Source organism: Aethalodelphis obliquidens, unplaced genomic scaffold (genome assembly GCF_003676395.1).
Source record: "Aethalodelphis obliquidens isolate GAN/ISIS:26980383/991018 unplaced genomic scaffold, ASM367639v1 scaffold16, whole genome shotgun sequence".
NCBI classification, from domain to species: domain Eukaryota; kingdom Metazoa; phylum Chordata; class Mammalia; order Artiodactyla; family Delphinidae; genus Aethalodelphis; species Aethalodelphis obliquidens.
Genome location: NW_020837960.1, coordinates 29999857 through 30018237, shown reverse-complemented (window position 1 = coordinate 30018237; position 18381 = coordinate 29999857). Strand labels below are relative to the sequence as shown.

At 47.4% G+C, this 18381-nt stretch overlaps 1 protein-coding gene across 1 annotated transcript in view; it reads left to right on the top strand.

The window, feature by feature from the left end:
• The window catches only part of WASF3 (WASP family member 3), a 53497-nt gene extending 42265 nt beyond the window's left edge, over nt 1-11232 (top strand). The window contains exons 6-9 of the mRNA XM_027116635.1: nt 2828-3003; nt 6844-7107; nt 8414-8781; nt 10512-11232. Of these exons, the coding sequence (XP_026972436.1) occupies nt 2828-3003; nt 6844-7107; nt 8414-8781; nt 10512-10669 (966 nt within the window). The 3' untranslated portion in view covers nt 10670-11232. The remainder of the gene's footprint in view (nt 1-2827; nt 3004-6843; nt 7108-8413; nt 8782-10511) is intronic.
• The last annotated feature ends 7149 nt before the right edge of the window (nt 11233-18381 follow it).

Below are 18381 nucleotides of genomic sequence, written 5' to 3'. Positions count from 1 at the left end.
AACAGCTTGCAGTAGTCTCAGGATTTTAACCTAGACAGCGTAGTTGAGATGCAGATGCCTCATGGTTCGCATTTTATTATAGTTGGGGTGTGTGTGTGCGTGTGTGTGCGTGTGTGTGTGTGTGTGTGTGTGTCGGGTGCGTGTTGATGGGTAGATTGGAGGCTAAACCATTGTAAAGAAAGTGGCAGATATAACACTTATCCCTGAATATGTCAGCATACATCTCTTAAAAGTAAGGGTGATAGTTATCAATTAGTGTAATACAGTGACGCTTGAGTGAGATGTATATTGGAGTCCATTGAGGTCTCCCTTCTTTGTTCTCTCTTTTGGTTTTAAAAGTGTTCACACAATACATGCCAGTTGTAAAATGCCCCACCTACCCTGAAGTAAAACACATTTGTTTAGAAAATTTGGGGGTGAGTTTCTCCCTTGCCCAGGCATAACCACCCTCTGGTAACACATGTGCATACTTTTCGACCTAGTAGGGCGTTCATAAATACATGTGTACACACGTCACAGAGTATTTTTTATTCCTAGAATTGACCTGTATACACACACACACAGACATATACATACAGTGACGTAATAAAGGTGTACTTCATGCTTTTTAATAGTTGTGTCATATTCCAAAGTTCGGAGGCTTCATAAACTATTTACCCATTACCGAATTAATTGCTTCTAAATTGTTGCTGTTACAGCACTGTAGGGGGTACCTGTACTCATGTGCACATATTTCGTCAGAGTAAATTCCCAGAAGTGCAATGTCAACTTGAAAATTTGAAAGATCCCATCCTATTGCTCCTGACCCTTTAAGGACTGAACCAGCTTATACTCCTAACAGGCCTCCTCCAGTCCTGAAGATTATTATTATTATTTGGCATTATCTTCATTTATTTAAAAATTAAAAAAAATTTTATACAGTTTTTAAAGGTTACTTTCCATTTACAGTTACTACAAAATATTGGCTCTATTCCCCATGTTGTACATACATCCTCGAGCCTGCCCTACACCCACTAGTTTGCACCTCCCCCTCCCCCATCCCTACGTGCCCCCCACCACTGGTAGCCACTAGTTTGTTCTCTATATCTGTGAGTCTGCTTCTTTTCTGTTATATTCATTAGTTTGTTGTAGTTTTTAGATTCCACATGTAAGTGTATCATACAGTACTTGTCTTTCTCTGTCCGACTTATTTCACTGAGCATAATGCCCTCCAAGTCCACCCATGTTGCTGCAAATGGCATTATTTCATTCTTTTTTGTGACCGAGTAGTATTCCATTGTATATATGTACCACATCTTCTTTATCCATTCATCTGCTGATGAACTATTATTATTTTTTGATGAGCTTCCCCACCCCCCAAAAAATCAAATACGAATGGCACATCTTTCCGTGTCTTTATTAACACTTGGCATGTGTTCTGTGAATTTCACGTTCACGTCGTCTGCCAGCACATCACTTGAGCCTCCTGGGTACCTGGGCTCACGGCTCCCCTCCTCTCCCATGGGCCTCCCCTCCTTCTGGACACCTGAGCAGCTTTCTGCCCGGCATCCCTGCCTTTCCCCGTGGACTCTGTCCCCAGCACAGGGGCTCCTCTCACGTGCCAGCCCCTCCCCTCTCAGTCTTCATGGTTTCCCGTTGCTCTTGGGATAAAGAGCAACATTTCTACGCAGCCTTCAAGGTCTTACCCACCGTTCGCCCGAATTCACACTCGCCTTCTGTCGCTTCTCCTGGCGAGATGCTGTCCCATGGCCTCTTGCGTGCGTCTGCCCCCCTCCTCTGCAGGACTCAGGCCTCCTCACCCTGCAGAGCTCGTCCCAGCCTCTCGGGCACCCTCCCTGACTTCCAGACCGGACAGCGTTCTCTGTGTAATACAGTCGTGTTGTTGCACATTTCATAATTGTGCATTTACCTGTGTGACTCTGTGGGCTTCCCCGCTGGACCTCAAGCTCCATGAGGGCAGATCCTTGTCTTCTTTTGTTTGCCGTTTGTACCGTCCGGGCCTGGCAGGTGCTGGGACGTAGTGAGCACCATTGCTCACCTGGACGTGATCATTCAGTCCGCGTTTACTGAGCGTGGACCCTCTGTAGAGCCGCGCGTGGAGGTGCCGTGAGGGGAGCGTAGGACATAAAGGCGCATAGTTCACCTCCCTAAAGGTCAGCAGGTCTCACGGGGGAAGCAGGAGGGACGTAAACACACGTAGAAGTAACTGTCCTCACCTTTAAAGAAGCACCTGCGTAGGACCCAAGTTATTTATCGAAGACATTTTTGCTGGCAAAGTAGGGCTGGAGCAGGAATGATTCTTTGAACGGGAGGGAAGGTAAGTTCTTATCTTGTTTTTTTGGTTAAGCTAGTTGCAGGGTTCGCTTAAATATTCTGCAATAACCTTTTCAAACTGAAATGGAGCATTTAAAATTATGTTTTGAAAGATGATTGCACGTTAACAAGTCAGAATGGTGTGGGGTGGGAAACGATTTCTCTGTCTGGTGCGGGCAGGTATTTCATGTGTATGATAGGGATCTAAAAGGTGTCGTACATTGAAAACGAGCTAAATCCTAGTGAAGTGAGAATTCTTGATCCAAAATGACGGTAAGCGACTCTTGAAGTTGCAGCACGGTAACTCTGATGTGTCGACGTTAAATCGTTAGGTATGTGTTATTTTGGTCGGGTCTGAGTTGGGTAAGCATGTTAGAACGTTCTTGACCCGGGAGTGATGGAAACGGGCCTGCCTTGCCTGCACGCCAGGCTCGTGGCTGCCGGGGCCGCTGCACTAACCCGCTCTTTTCCTTCCCTCTGTCTCGGCACGCTTGCCTTCCTTCCCGGACGTCAGGAGCAAAAGCGCATAGATGGCACAACCCGGGAGGTGAAAAAGGTTAGAAAAGCCAGAAACAGGCGCCAGGAATGGAATATGATGGCGTATGACAAAGAGCTTAGACCCGACACCAGGTTGTCGCAGAGCGTACACCACGGAGCATCTTCCGAGGGATCCCTGTCCCCAGACACTAGGTGTGTGTGCGTGTGCGTGTTCGCGTGCATGTGTGTGTGCAAAGCCGGCCTTGGCTTCCCTGTAAATGGAAATGCACGGTAGCATTGTGCTTCTGTGGCCCACAGTGTGTTTCCAAACTTTCCTTAAAAATGAACGGTATATATGCTTTGACTTCGAAATAATAGTTTACAGCAGTTTTCTGTGACGTTGGGTTACTTTGTGTGATTTTCTGTCTCTCTGGCTTAACTCGAGCATTCCATTAACCTAGATGCACTGTTTTAACATTGATTCTGAATTTGGGCATAGTAACTGCCTATGACTGACCCTTTTAATTTTAATAATCATTTAATTCTCCCTCTGCCTCTTTTGCTTAGAATGTTGCCTTTCCTTTCACTTGGTATCTGAACCGATTGGTAGGTGGTAGCTGATGTGATCAAGGAATAACTGTTGTTCTTTTTGATAACCTTTTCTAAAAGTGATGAACAAAGATTTTTTTCCTTCAGTTCGCTAATCTTATGTATTCTAATTGCAGGAGGAGAATTCTGTTGAAGTTTATTTTAAAAATTTGTTAGCAATTAAGTAAAAATCTCTCTTGCAGATGTGAAAGATGTGGTCAGTAAGCAGCATTTATCCCAAAAGGGCTTCACTGAAGGAGAAGAACTGACCAGTCAATTGTAACTTAGGGTTAATTTCCTATTTCTGCTTCTGTAAAGTTGGAGTCTTCCGTCAGTGTTTAAAAATGTGAATAGAGAATTCTTACATGATTCAAGGATGTTTCACAAACAGCGACAACCTGGACCTTGCGTTAGATCTGGGTTTTTGGTTTTTTTTAATGTTTGTCTTTATTAACCTCAGCGTTCAGCACAGACTGACAGATGGAAGATGCTTTTGATATTTGGTGGTTACAGCCCTATAAATACTCCTACCCCACAAGGGCTGTCAGTCATTGCCTGTGAGGCAGGTCTAGGTCATTTTTCTGTACAAGCTGTGATCGGTTAGCTATTAGAGAATTACTGGAGCTTTAACTGAGCCCTGGCCTCAAGTTTTAATCTTTATGTCAGTTTATTTCTGTGGAAAGTAAGAATGATGACACCCTTGTGCCCATAGTTCTTTGGGTGGGAGAAGTGCTTGAACTTGATCGGTCCCAGGAGGGCCATTTGGGTTTTGTTTTTTTCCAGCTAACTGTTGACTCCTGCAAAACATATACTTTGCAATTCTCCCTATATTCCCTTTCATTTCAGTAGGTAGATGGAAAATGTCTTTTTTTAATCCCTCAGTTGAATAATTGATATTTATTCTAGAATCTGAGATTAGATTGTGCCATACTGGGTGTACAATTGATGGATGATTTCCCTTAAATTATTTTGGAAATTTTTATTTGACTAAAGCATATCACTATTTTTCTTATTATGAAATAAGATAAACTTTCCATATGTGCAAATTATAGAAAAAATTAAAGTATTCATAATCCTGTTATCCAAAGAAACCACTTTTTTTGCATTTTAGTGTATTTCTTTCTTTGGTCTTTTTTCTGCAAATGTGCAAATTTTTTTTTTTTTACAAAAGTGAAATCCTGCTCTGTTTTCTGTCTTCTGATTTTTTAACTTCTTGTATTCACGTTTTAAGTATTACTTAGAAACTTGGTTTTTAGTGGATGTATTCAGGATAACTGAGGGAAGTTTGAGTATCAGGTATCATGGTATGTGTATAAGTTGTTCATATAACTTACATGTTTTAAGCTGATTGCATGAACTGATGATAAGTTTTACTCTCTTTGTAGATGGTCAGGGATGGTTTGATTCTAAGCATACGTTTAGGATGAGACTTGATGCAGTGCCTGCCCACTGCTCTCCCCAGCGACCCGGAAGCAGGATGCCTCCTTGCCCACCGTCCTCGCCCCTTTCCTCCTCCTGTCCTGGGTGTTGCAGACGCCCGACTCTGCCCACCCTCCCACCCACAGAACCCTGCGGGATTCGTTTGATTCTCCCGCTGGGTCTCCACTGCTTACACCTACTTCCTCCTGTTTCCATCTTGTCTTCACTCCTCCAAGTTCTCTTTCCCGTAACAGATAATTCCTGACACTCATGCAGCTTCAGGACCACCCGCTCCTGCCCACACTAGTGCTGTGTCTTCTGTGGCTGATTTCTGCCTTCCTGTAGGGGTCCTTGTCTCTCAGAGGTCACCCCCCTCCTCACCTCTCCTCCAGCCCACTGGTGTCCCCTGTACTTGGGCAGTGACCCCTCGAGTGACCGGTCCCGTCTCCCACCCACCCTTCGTCAGAGCCCTGTCCTTCCCGCTCTCCTGCTGTAATTCTTGATGTCGGACGTTCACCGCCCATTCCTTTCCTCCGTCCGATTATGCCGTTTGTATTGCCTCCTTTCGGCCCTTTATCACCAAGCTGCTTTACAGGACAGCTTTCCAAATCGTGCCAGAATATTCCCAGTTCCTGGCTTCTCATCCCCTCAGGAGCAGTCCGTGTTTTGTAGACGAGTCCATTTCCCTTAGAAAGTTATGCCCAGTCTATGACGCAGCCCCCCCCGACAGAGCCAAGCACCCATCGTCAAGGACTCCAGAGTTTTAGGTATTTACGTTTTTAAAATAAGATAAATCTAAATACAGGTCAGAGTCTTCCCCCGTTGAAAATATTTTTAACTCTCTGACCAGCAAGCGGTTGCCACAGTTCAGAAGGCAGGCACACGTACACTGTAAGCTAGAGTTCATAGGGCACTTAGGGGAGAAGAAAGTGAGTTACAGGTTATTATTATATTGCAATTAGGGAAGGAAAAAGAAAAAAGCCAGCGATCTTTTGCCATTTAAAGAACTTTTCTGTGTGGTGTGACGCTCCAGGGACGCTACTGTCTGAATTCCAAAGACCCGATGTGTGTTTGCCTCTTTCCTTCAGAGGGAGAGACACAAGCTGAATCCTAACAGAAACCAGCAAGTAAGTGTGAGAAAAGTAAGAACGAGAAGAGAAGAGTGGGAGAGAAGGAAGATGGGCATTGAGTTTATGAGTGACGCCAGGAAACTGCAGCAGGCAGGGAGCTCGGGAGACGACAGGATGCCCAGAGGGTTTGTCGCTCCGCTTGTTCTTGGATCGCAGCCTCAGCAGCCCCCTGCTTCGGCGTCACGAGAGGATGTGCCCCCTGTACTGACCACGCGTCCCGTAACCCGGGTGACTAACACCGTGTGACGTTGCCGAGCCCTCCCCTCCCCCAGCGGCCGGGTACCAGCATCCTCCTGAACCCTGCTGACTAAAACGAGACGCGCATTCCTTTCAGAGTTTCCCTCCCACCCGTGCGTTCAGAGACAGCAAGAGGGCCTCTGCGCGTGGCACCGCACTCCTCCTCTCCTTTTTGGCTAAACATGTTTCTTCTGTTTAAGAAAACCGCGACTCACCGTATCGCATCCTTGATTTCTTTTTCTGTTCTTACTGTTAATATGTATCCGGTCCGTCTGCCATTTGATAAGGTCTCATCACACGCTGTCAGTTTCGTTGCACTAAAATCTTAGGTCTCCGATGCCATTTTCAAGTTAAGCACAGTGTGTCTTGCAGCCTCTCTTGGAAGAGAGTCGGCTGCGACGTTGAGGAAGGGGGCTCTGCTGTCTGCCGCTTGCCCGTCCGTGTCCGTCTGATGCGCTCACTTCAAAGCTGCGGCTCTGAATCCGCGTAACCCTGGCGCTTGCTGCCAAAGTCGTGATTACATTGTCGCTTGTGGGCCTAGACCTAGCTGATGGGAAAGGGAAAAAGCGTGTGATTTCTGTGCCTTGGCCGTGTTATTATTCAAATACATGCTGATGCCTGGGAGGGGAAATCTTTTTCACTTACGTCGTTTTCTCCCACCCCTGGTTCTGGCCGTCAGGTCCCACGCGTCGGACGTCACGGATTACTCGTATCCTGCCACCCCCAACCATTCTCTGCACCCGCAGCCCGGGACGCCTTCCCACGGAGCCGGTGACGCACCGCCACGCGGGCCGGCAGCCCAGGCCCCCGAGCACGAGTTCCGGCCCCCGTCGGCCTCGGCCAGGCACCTGGCCCTGAACCGGCCCCAGAAGCCGCCTCCGCCCCCGCCGCAGGCCGCAGAGGCGTCGCAGGCCCCCGCGCCCCTGGCTCCCGCCGACTACGGGTAATTCCCCACTCCCGGGCTCTGACCGTGCCTTGCCATTGCACTGGGGTCTTGCTGTGCGTGGTGGAAGAATTTTCACTGAATAATCACACTGTGGAGGCCAGGATGCAGCCCAGAATGACCGGGTACGGATACTGTCAGTCGTGAGAAATCCTGTGTGAAAAAATGCAGTGTCATGCTGCTGCCCCTTTTTATTACAGATAAACCTCAGGTTGGTGTCTGTATTCGCAAACACACGTTCCCTTTATGTCTGAATGACTGAGCCAAGGCATTGACAAAGGATGAGCTGCCGGTTTTGTGAGCCTGTCCCAGATGCTCCAGTGTTTCTCTGATATGCCGGGCGAACCGCAGAGAACTCGTATCTCAAAGGAGAAAGCTATACAGTGCAGCGCTTGCTACACTTGTACATGTCACCCGGACCTCTTGGTACCCAAATACTCTTCTGCCACCAGGTCCTCTTGTTTTCTGTCGTTCGGGAAAAATTCGAACACCACCTAAACAAAGACCCTCCTGTTCAGCGTTTGTTCCTTGAAGCCCCCGCCCGTGTTTTGATAGGCTGTGGTTTTCGCACCACCTCAGTCTTTAAAGAGTTAGCCCCTCCGAGTCAGTGCCCAGGGAAGCTGAAAATGTGTTTCCATCGACAGTGTTTTTCTTCACTCCAGAGCAGCGCGGGTCACGTTCTGAATGTAGGTCCCTCAGCTCCCCGAGGTTTTCTCCCGTGGTTGGTTCTCTTTAAGTCAGGATCCCCAGAGTGTGTTCTGTGGCTCTTCCCAAGTATCAGGCAGGGAGGGTTTGCGGTCCAGTTGGTTTGGAAAGCTCTTGGCTAAACGGAACTCAGCAGATTTCTCGGCTGGAGGGGTTTTCAAAGCTTTGGATGTTCTGATGGGCGTCATGGGCTTGGGGAATTTCCATGGAGACGCGATATAAAATACAGAAGTGTCCAATCTGATTGGCCACAGAACCCTTGTAAGATGGGTTTTCAAGCCCCCACTTCTGAGATGCCTCGTGCAAAGGATGCATTTGTGCTGCCTTCTTACCTCTGCAGTCAGCTGTTCCAGTGTTCCACAGAAAGTTACGTTTTCAGTGGTTAACTTTCTGGTGCACGTCAGTAGATGCTCTTGAATTCCGACCTAGGGATTTGTGTGGTCCTGTGGTCCAGAGCGTGGATGTTCGTGTCCTGCAGTGTTGTAAATTCAGCTGCCAGTGTGCGTCTTGTCCGGGGAGGCCCCTCTCCGAGGCGTGCGGGAACTCCGAGGTTGGGACCCTGGGTTGCTCTTTGGTGACTCTTGTTTCGTGTCTCCGCCAGGATGCTCCCGGCACAGATCATGGAGTATTACAACCCCTCAGGACCCCCGCCGCCGCCGCCCCCGCCCATGATCCCTTCCGCACAGACTGCCTTCGTCAGCCCCCTCCAGATGCCCACGCAGCCCCCCTTCCCAGCGTCCGCCGGCCCCTCCTACGCGGGTCCTACCCACCCTCCCTCCGGTGGGCTGGTGGTCACGGCCCCGCCCCCCCCGGGCCCCCCGCCGCCGCCGCCGGGTCCTCCAGGTGCCGGCTCTTCGCTCTCCCCCTCCCCGATGCACGGCCCGCCGGGAGCCGAGGCAAAGAGGCCGGAGGCTGCGCAGCCGCCCGTGAGCGACGCCCGGAGCGACCTCCTCGCTGCCATTCGGATGGGTGAGTGTGCGTCCCGGGACGCTGCCCCCTGTCCCGGCGGCTGCAGCCTCGTCTGCTTCCAGGGACCCCCTCTGCCCCAGAGGGCCGGTAGAAGAGGGTTGAAGGAGCCTTGTTTGGTTTTCTTTTTTGTTAATAGTGGATACATTTTTTTTTCAGTGCAAAGTAAGCTCAGTGATAAAGCACTGAATTCAGGAAAACTTTACTTGAGCAGAGATGGATAATAAAAATGATCATTAGTTAATTGGATCTTTTCTCTCTGCGTTCTACTCTAAGGGCTAAAGTATAAATGAAAGAAAATGAGCTCATGTCAGTGATTTAGTTTTTTTAGAAACCTAGGATGTAACTTACTTAGCCTTTTCGTATTTTTAGTTTGATGTGCTAAGCCAGTAGATTTTCAACATTTATTTAAGTAGCAAAACCCTTGTCAGGTGAAGGTCCTACACCAAACCCCAGAGCACGAAACCTTAAGAAGTGGAGCGTCTCTGGTCAGGTCAGGGCGGGGAGCTCTTGTATGCATTGACGTTACTGACGCACGATGATTTTGTCAAGAAGAAAGTCCCAGAGTCAGAATACCTCACTGATCACGCGTTCGGGGTCCTGGTAGGGTCCTGGGTAGGGTCCTGGTAGGACAGTGTTTTGCTTTTTGACACCTGTGAGCCTTGTCCAATGAGAGGGATCCGTAACCTGGATGTGTCAGAGGAAACCTCTGAGGGGTCCACATCGAGGGACGTCCTACAGAAATGTGAAGGTCGTAGAACACAGAGACTAAGGGAGGTTAATGAAACGTGGCGAGTAATGGAACAGGTGAGACCCCATGGCGGATCCCAAACCTGGTGGAAAACTGTTTTCGTTTGTTATATTAGGTCTATTTGCAAATTTTAAATAAAATTCATAGAATAGATGGTACTATTGTATCTCTGCTGCTAGTATGATTTTGATCAATTTTTTTTTTAGGAAAGATACATGAAGTATTTTAGGGGCAAAGGGACATTATATGCCACTTAACTCTCAAATGGTCCAGAAAAAAAGTATGTGTGTGTGTGTAAATGAGAGCGAAAGAGGATAAATTTGGTCAGATGTTATCAGTTGGGGAACCTGAGTAGGTTATATGGGAACGTTTTTCTGCTAGTCTTACGGGTACTTTATAGGTCTGAAATTACTCTGAAAGAAAAGGTTGAGGAAATAACACAGCACATTGTTAGATATCCCATTTTGTTACTTACAAAAGTAAGAGAGTAAGGTGATGGCGATCTCATACCCATTTTCAACGGTAATTGTTGAAGTTGAGCTTTCTCACTTACTTCGCCCGCTTAGCCAGAAGCTTGGCTCCGTTTCCCAAGCCTTTGGGTCCCAGGCTGTCCAGGAACATGGTCCCCTATGGGGGCCACCGGCCACCGTAAATCTACCTTGAAACAGCCTCTCGTGCCCGGTGGCTGCCGGGTCAGGCTGTGCCGTCCTGGAGTTTTCTTTCACGGTGCTCGTGTGCGCTGAAATTGTAACTGACTTTCTTACATTTCAACGCACCGCTGTAAAGAACCTTATGACTTTGCACATTCCTTTTTTCTTGCTCGTGAAACTCTGTTTCCCAAGCTTCTGCCCTCACATTTCTCAAGCTTTTTCTGAGGGTGTCAGTGGGGAGAACAGCAGCCGGGTGGACTTCCCTGTCCGTTCTGTGTGATTGGAGCAGTAAGCCGAGGGGTGTCGTTCTAAGCCGTGTCCCGTGTATCCAGGAATTCAGCTGAAGAAGGTGCAAGAACTGCAGGAGCAGGAAGCCAAGCGCGAGCCCGTGGGCAACGACGTGGCCACCATCCTGTCCCGCCGCATCGCCGTCGAGTACAGCGACTCGGACGATGACTCGGAGCTGGACGAGAACGACTGGTCCGACTGAGGCTGGCGCCCAGGGCCCCGGGCTGGGGAGTGTGCTGACGATCTCTGTGGCCCCGGCGCCCACGTAGTGGTATTATAATCCCGTAGCTTAGCGACTTTTGTATCGATAACGTGAGATTGCTCTTGCACATGCAAAAATTCTGGGTTTTTCAGTATTTACTGTGGAATACTTAAGTGCCACGAAACATAGCAAACCGTGCTGCACATGAGGAAATAAGCTGTCACTATTGCATTGTCCCGAAAACAGCCTTCTGCTTCCTTCCTCCTGGCCACGAGAGTACTTAGTGCAGTTTGGGTTCACTCCCCTTGATCATTAGAATCCTGCAGACTCGCTGTGCGTTTGTGAAGCTGCCTGATGTCTGGTCTTTGCAAGATTAATGACTGTGCGTCAGACTGATGTCTTCCCATCCGTAAGAGATACTGTTTCCACTTTTTTTTTTTTTTTAAATGTGTTTCAGAAGAAGTTGGTTCTAGAGAGAAAGATTTGACAAGTAGGAGAATTAGACGTTTCTGTTTTCAGTCTCTTGGCCTGGTAGCGTCTGTGCGTGGGAACGCTCCGTTGAAGAATTGCGTTTCCTTTGCTCCCTCTTGTGAAATGGGAACGTGGCCCTTTGCAGGCAGGATCCCCTGTGGGCATCCGTGGAGTCGGTGCTTGTCGAGGAGTTTTGTAAGAGGTTTCAGCAGCGCAGCCGTAATGAAAGTGGAGATCAGCCCTTCTTCCTTCAGGGCCACTGCCGTGTGCGATGGCATGCAGAGCCCTTGGCGGTCCTTGCAGCTCGGGTGCCAGCCTGCCCGGCCCCGGGTGGCCCCGGGTGCAGAGCCCTGCACAACCTCTCTTCCGGAGCCATGTGCCAAGTGAGGCCACGTGGAGGCCTCGGTGCTGCAGAGGAGGGGCCAGGCGGCACCTCGCCCCACCTGGTCTGAATCCTGACAGCTTCAGTTTAGGCGAGAGGAGACTGGGGCAGCTTTTCACCTTTCCTGGTGCGATGGCCAGTTAGGGACCCAGCACGAGTAGGGCCTTCGCTCTGTCCTAGAAGCACATCGGTCCCTTTCCCACACGGTCGTCAGCACACGAGGCTGGACCAGGTACCTCAGAGGAGAGTCGCCCCTTCGCTGGAGCAGGTCATGTCCCTTCCTTGTCCCCTCGCACGTGGTGACACGCGAGCCCAGACAGATTTTCCTGCCCAAGGCAAACCCCTGGGAAACTCATGAATGAGAACTTACATTCTGTAATGCTGGGTGAAGGGTAACTGCTTGTGTGGAAGGAATAAACATCCCAGGCTTTGATCTCAGATATAACTTCACAGATGTACGAGACACTTTACCCACTGAGCAGTTCTTTCGTCTGTACCGTGTGTCAAACGGACTGTGTGGGTCCTAGTGACTCTCAGTTGTGGCCCAGGAATCTGTAGCTGAGACAGAGGTGTTTGGGTGGATGGTAGAATGTCAGCAGGACCCCGACTGCCGGCTTTTGTTAATGAGTTCTCCTCAGGACGTCACCGGGCCCCCCCATCACGTCTGTGTCCCCGAGGGACACTTGTGTCCTGTGGAAGGTCGTGGTCATCCTGTAAGGCCAGCCTGACGGGCTTTTAGTCACCTAGGTTGGAACTCTGAAAAGCCTCAGGTCTGTATTACCTTTCCCAGTGCCCGGGCCAGGTTATCTGAGTCTTTTCAGCTAAAGCCAGCTGTCTGGGCACGTGGTTCTTGATTGAGTTTCTGTGTCTTGGAGCTCGTCACCATACGTATATTGCCTGTAAGTAGTAGCTGTTAGTGAACTTTTCAGTTCCTCTCTTTAATTTCTCTCCTTTTTTTCCCAGTGTGGAGGCCAACTGTGTTGGCATTTTCCTTGGGACTTTTACTGCTTCCGATCGTATTTTGTCTTTCTTGTAATATTTCGTCTTTAGCTTTACTTTGGACGAGGAGTCGCCCGTGTCATTCTAGAACTTGCACTTGTAATGCTTCTTTGGGTTTTCTTACGGCCCTTCTGTCCTCAGGATGGAGAGAATGCGTAAAGCTACTGTCCGTGTCAGGATTTCTTCTGTTGATATCTCATCACGATAAAATTAGTGGCACTTTATCCGTAAATATTCATGAGCCTGTTCAGTATTGGTTGTCTTCCTGTAGTTTAATTAGCAAGTTATTTTCAACTTGATATTCTGACTAGTGAAAAAGCTTTCGCCCTGATGTGTTACGTAGCCTTTAACAGAAGGGGAGAGGACTGAAATCCAGTGTAGATTATTTTTTGCAGTATTTTTCTCAGCGCATTTGATTTATTCTAAAAATGAAATCCAGACTTTTTCTAATATGATAGTACATGAAAAGGAAAAAGTGACTATTTTGAATTGTCCGTTCTCATTTGCAAAAAGTATTTACAAAACAGATGGAGAAAAACATGTAAATGCATCCTTCATATCCATGGATCTTACATTTTAAAGTAGTTGTATGTGGTAAGGTTATTTTAAATTGTCCCGTTTCCCCCGGCGTGTATTTAGTTTAATTTCTTACAAGCTTTTCCTCACGTCATAGATCAGGCAGAGGGATGAGAAGATTCCTCAGAACCACCCATGATGTGGTTGATTTTCTGTTCTTGGCCCCAAACCATAAGATTTGGTCACTTTTGGTTTTCTTCAGTAGAAGTATACTGTTGGAGAATTAGCATTTTCATTTCAGTAAATTTTTAGAATATCGAAATCTTTTCTGAGCACCAAGTGGCTAGGTTGTGAAAGTTTTGTAATAATTTGCAGCTGAAATCCATGATGCATTTTCATCCATTGAACACTCATGGGAATGTGTCAGCGACAGTAGCAAGTAATTTTTGTTTTCTAAACCAGAGTCTGTCATCTTGCAGTATTACCAATGCTGTTGTACATTGAATTTAAAGTGGTATAAAAAAAAAAAACCTCCTAGTAAACAATTTTTATCTGTTTGTATATCTTACTATAGATTATGTACAAGTAACATCTAAATAAAATTACACTTTTAACCCTAAACACTTTTGCTTATTTATAACAGTGTTGTATGTTTAATCTTTGGCGGGGAGGGGGGGAAGTTGGGGGTTGGGTGGGGCTTTTTTTTTTTTTTTTGTGGTACGTGGGCCTCTCACTGTTGTGGCCTCTCCCGTTGCAGAGCACAGGCTCCGGACGCGCAGGCTCAGTGGCCATGGCCCAGGGGCCCAGTCGCTCTGCGGCACGTGGGCTCTTCCCGGACCGGGGCACGAACCCGTGTCCCCTGCATCGGCAGGCAGACTCTCAACCACTGCGCCACCAGGGAAGCCCAAGGGTGGGGCTTTTAATTAGCATTTTCCTTATTAGGTAACAGAAGATACTGCTCTGATTTCCATTTAAATTTCTGCACAATTCTTGTGTAGCCAAGAGTTCAGGTTGGATTCTCGAGTGAGTCGGGAAAGCACTGGTACAGTTAGAAAGAAGAAGCCGTTCCCAGAGCAGGAAGCAGCCTGCCCAGAAGACAGAGGCGTCTCGACCGCATCCAGTCTCAGTTATCATAGCGACTGATACCCTGGAGCATTGATTGCTTCTGAGATGCTTCCGTTTAACCTTTGAAAGGGGCATCCTCTCTGCGTCCTGTGGGAGGGAACGGAGTGAAGATCAGCTGCTGGCCCGGGGAAGGTTCTCGGGGGATCTGAACTGCAGCATTGCGGGGGGTCGGGGGGTAAGAGGGGCGCCTTAGCAGGAGCAGGCTGGCGTCGAGGCTGCTGTGGCCGGTGCCCCGAGCTGCCCGTGTGCATGGTGTGCTCCGCGTGTGCTACGTTCCTCTGCATGTCCCGAGACCCTCCCGGCACGGCCCGACCCCTCGATGGTGAGCAGCTGCTTGTGCAGTGATTGGATGAATGACAGATTTTCCAGTTACTTTTTTTCACCAGAAGTTAATTGTGTGCCATTTTTAAAACATGAAGCATTTTGCCAGGTACCCCGTGTTTCCTCCTTGTCCCTGGACGCACGGCTCCCACTCTGTCTGGGTGTGTTCCCAACAGCCTGGGCTCCGCAGCACAGACGTGGGGCCTCGTGTTTACTGTTACAGCCTGTTTGTTGAGCACAGCACCTGGTACTTCCTAGGGGCCCACACATCTTTACTGACTGATGGTCGTTTGCAGAAGAAAGAGCAGAAGAGAAGCCTTCGTCAACACACACTCGAAGGCTTAAGAAGAGCGTAAATGCAATAACCCGCGTAAAGTGCACAGAACTGTGCTGGACACCTTGTCGACAGATGGAATGTTGGCTGTAGGCATCTGCAGGCCACTTGCTGAAGATGAGGCACAGGTCGGTCTTAACCCTCATGGAGCATCTCGTCTAAAGAGAAAGACGTCATATGTTGTTGAATAAGTAATTTTGATCATTGTCTGTGTACTTTACTCAGGGGTGAGGTGAGGTCTGCTCAGTCTAGACTGGACCAGGGGAAGCTGAGGTCTAGGAATGGACAGAAATTAGCTGGGAGCCAAGGGCAGGGAGGGGGTTTCTCAATAGCGGGGACAGCGTTGGTGTTTGCTGAGTGGGAAAGACCGTGACAGGTGACCATGGAACCCAGGGATCAGTGAAATGGAGCGAGAAGAAGGACAGTGTCATGAGGTGGGGTACAAATAGGGTGGAGACCTTCCTGGGCCCAGTACTCAGGACCGAGGGGGCTTTTTGTTTTTTTCGGCTGCATCAGGTCTTCGTTGCTGTGCGCGGGCTTTCTCTAGTTGCGGCGAGCGGGGGCTACTCTTCGTTGCGGTGTGCAGGCTTCTCATTGCGGTGGCCTCTCGTTGCAGAGCACGGGCTCTAGGCGTGCAGGCTTCAGTAGTTGTGGCTCGCGGGCTCTAGAGCGCAGGCTCAGTAGTTGTGGCGCACGGGCTTAGTTGCTCCGCAGCACGTGGGATCTTCCCAGACCAGGGCTCGAACCCATGTCCCCTGCATTGGCAGGTGGGTTCTTAACCACTGCGCCACCAGGGAAGCCCCTGAGGGGGCTTTTTAAGCCACCACAGCTGCAGCTTCAAACGTATAGAAAATCTCTCCATATTTGCAGCATGTTGGTTATTCATTGATCTCGACAGCCTCGTGCCTTAGTACTAATACTCTATGTAGCGTATTAGTTTTACTTAGGTCAGTTTTACTTATTTATTTATATTATATTTAGAAGGCTTCTTAGTGCTAGGCTAGTCCAGCTCCCTAGCCTTAAAGATGGGGAATCTGGCCATCGCTTGGGTTGCAGAACTTGGTCTCTTAAGTCTTATTTTCAAACGGTGGCGCCCCTGTTCCACAGCAGACCTGTTCAGTAAATGCCCACGCACCCGTATCTATCCATCCACCCATCCATCAATCCACCTTATTTTATGCATTTCAAAGTTCCAGTATACTTCACCCCTGAGCACTTCAGTATATCATAAATTAGAGTTTAATATTTGTATTTAATGTTTTAAGGTAAAAGATACTTAGAGTGAAATGCACACATCTTAGGTATACCATTCAATGAGTTTTAAAATGTGTGCGCTCGTGTAGTGCAAATCCCATCAAGATAGAAGCATTATCCTCACCTCAGAAAGTTCTCTCGGGCGCTCTCAGATTCAGTTCTCTCCTATTCCGGTCCCCAGAGCAACCACTGTTCTAGCTTTTTGTTTGTTTGTTTTCCATGGGTTAGTTTAGCCTGTTTAGATTATATTTGTTATGGTGGTTTGTGATCAGTGATCTTTGATGTTACTATTGTTAATTGTTTTGGCATTTTTTAGCAATAAAGTTTTTTAAATTAAGGTATTTACATTAATTTTTAGATATACTGCTATTGCACACTTAATAGACTACAGTATAGTGTAAACATAAATTTATATTCGCTGAGAAACCAAAAAGTTCATGTGACTCACTTTATTGCAGTGTTCTGGAACCAACCCTGCAGTATCTCCGAGGTCTGCCTGTATACATATGTTAGACCTTTTGACGTTGGCCCACAATTGCTTGGGACTCTTTCGATTTAAAAATTCTTTTTCTTCCTGTTTTGCGGATTGGATAATTTTTATGTCTCCATCTTCAGGTTCACTGGATCTTCATATGTAATCTATAATTTGCTCTTAAGCCCATCTAGTATATCTTTTATTCATTGTTCTTTTTTTTCCATTCTAGAATTTGCTGTTGGTTCTTTTTTTATAGTTTCTCTGCTGAGATTTCCTACTTGTTCATTTATGAAAAGCTTATTTTCCGGGACTTCCCTGTTGGTCCAGCGGTTAAGACTCTGAGCTTCCACTGCAGGGGGCACGGGTTCGATCCCTGGCCGGGGAACCAAGATCCTGCATGCCTCGCGTCACGACCAAAAAATAAGAATTATGTTCCTTTACCTCTTTGAACATAGCTACACCAGCTCTTTAAACATTTTTGCCTGCTAATTCCAACATCTGGATCTTTTCCGGATGAACCTCTATTGATGGCCTCTTCTCCTGAGTGCACAAGGCCTAGTAGTTTGGGTTTGTATCCTAAACTTGGTGAATAACGCATTTCAGAGACTCTGGATTCCATTATGTTCCTCTGAAAAGTGCCAATTTTTTTTTTTTTTAAGAGAGACAGTTAACATGGCTAGAATTAAGCTCCCAGTGCTTCCCCACTCCCCTTGCAGTGTATAACAGCAGAAATCTTTTAAGTTCTTTTAGTTTAGTCAGGCTGCCTGGAGTTTGCGTTGCTCAGGCCTAGTTGCAGGATCAACGGGAGGTGGGCAGTTTTTCACAGAATGTTTGGGTCCCTTCTCAGGCTCTCCTTTCTTGGATCCTCCTTCACTTTCTATCTACTCTGGTGTCTCTGAACTTAGTCCTCTTATTCTTTGAGCCAGTGGACTTTGGGATACGCCAGCAAGGCTTCAGGGTTTCTATTCAAGTTTAGCTGCCCTGCTTGGCAGGACGGAGCGTGTCCTCAGGCAAAAAAGCCATTAAAAAACAGGAAATGCACCAAACTTCTTTCCTTCCAAGCGTCAACTTCCTCTACTGTGTTTTTGATTTCTCTCCAGTGCCTTAAATAGTTGTGAGGTCTATTTTGTCCAGTTTATAATTGTTTTCTGTAAAGAATTGGTCTGGAATGGGTTAGTCCTTCATTCCCAGGAGCCCTCAGTCTGTAAATATTTGATGCAATGTTTATTTTTAAAATATTTTTAAATGTGATTTTTAAAAATGCAGACTGTTGTTGAATACCAAAATATAACAGACCACCAACGGTTCAGATTTTCTACCAGGCAAACCTGTTTTTGCAAGGACTCTGCAATAAAACTTGCGATATCTTTACTCATATGGTATAGAAGGGTTGCACGCATGGTGTGCTCTGAAACACGTGCTGTATGCATCTCCTTATGTCTGTGAATCAGGATATTCTCTAAACCGCCAGCAAAGCACAGTACATAAATAATGTGGAGATTGAAGCTACTTTTGCAAATTGCCGGCCTTAATTAACCCCAGTCTCAAATTTTTATGTTCCCCAAAGAACCTTAATGTTTTCGTTGAGTGTTAGAAATGGAAATTCTATTATTGGGGGTTCATTTGAAAATACGGTTTCACTACTTAACAGTTTGAGAACCACTGCTTGACATCATCACTCTCTGATTTTCTTATCCTTAGACCAAGAAGCATTCACACCGCTAACAGCGCATTGTACTGTGCGCCAGTTTTGTATTCCGCAAAGGCAGTGCTAATACAGAGGTGTGTCAAAGCTTGAGAAGACTTACGTATTGAATTTGCAGGTGTGCGTAACT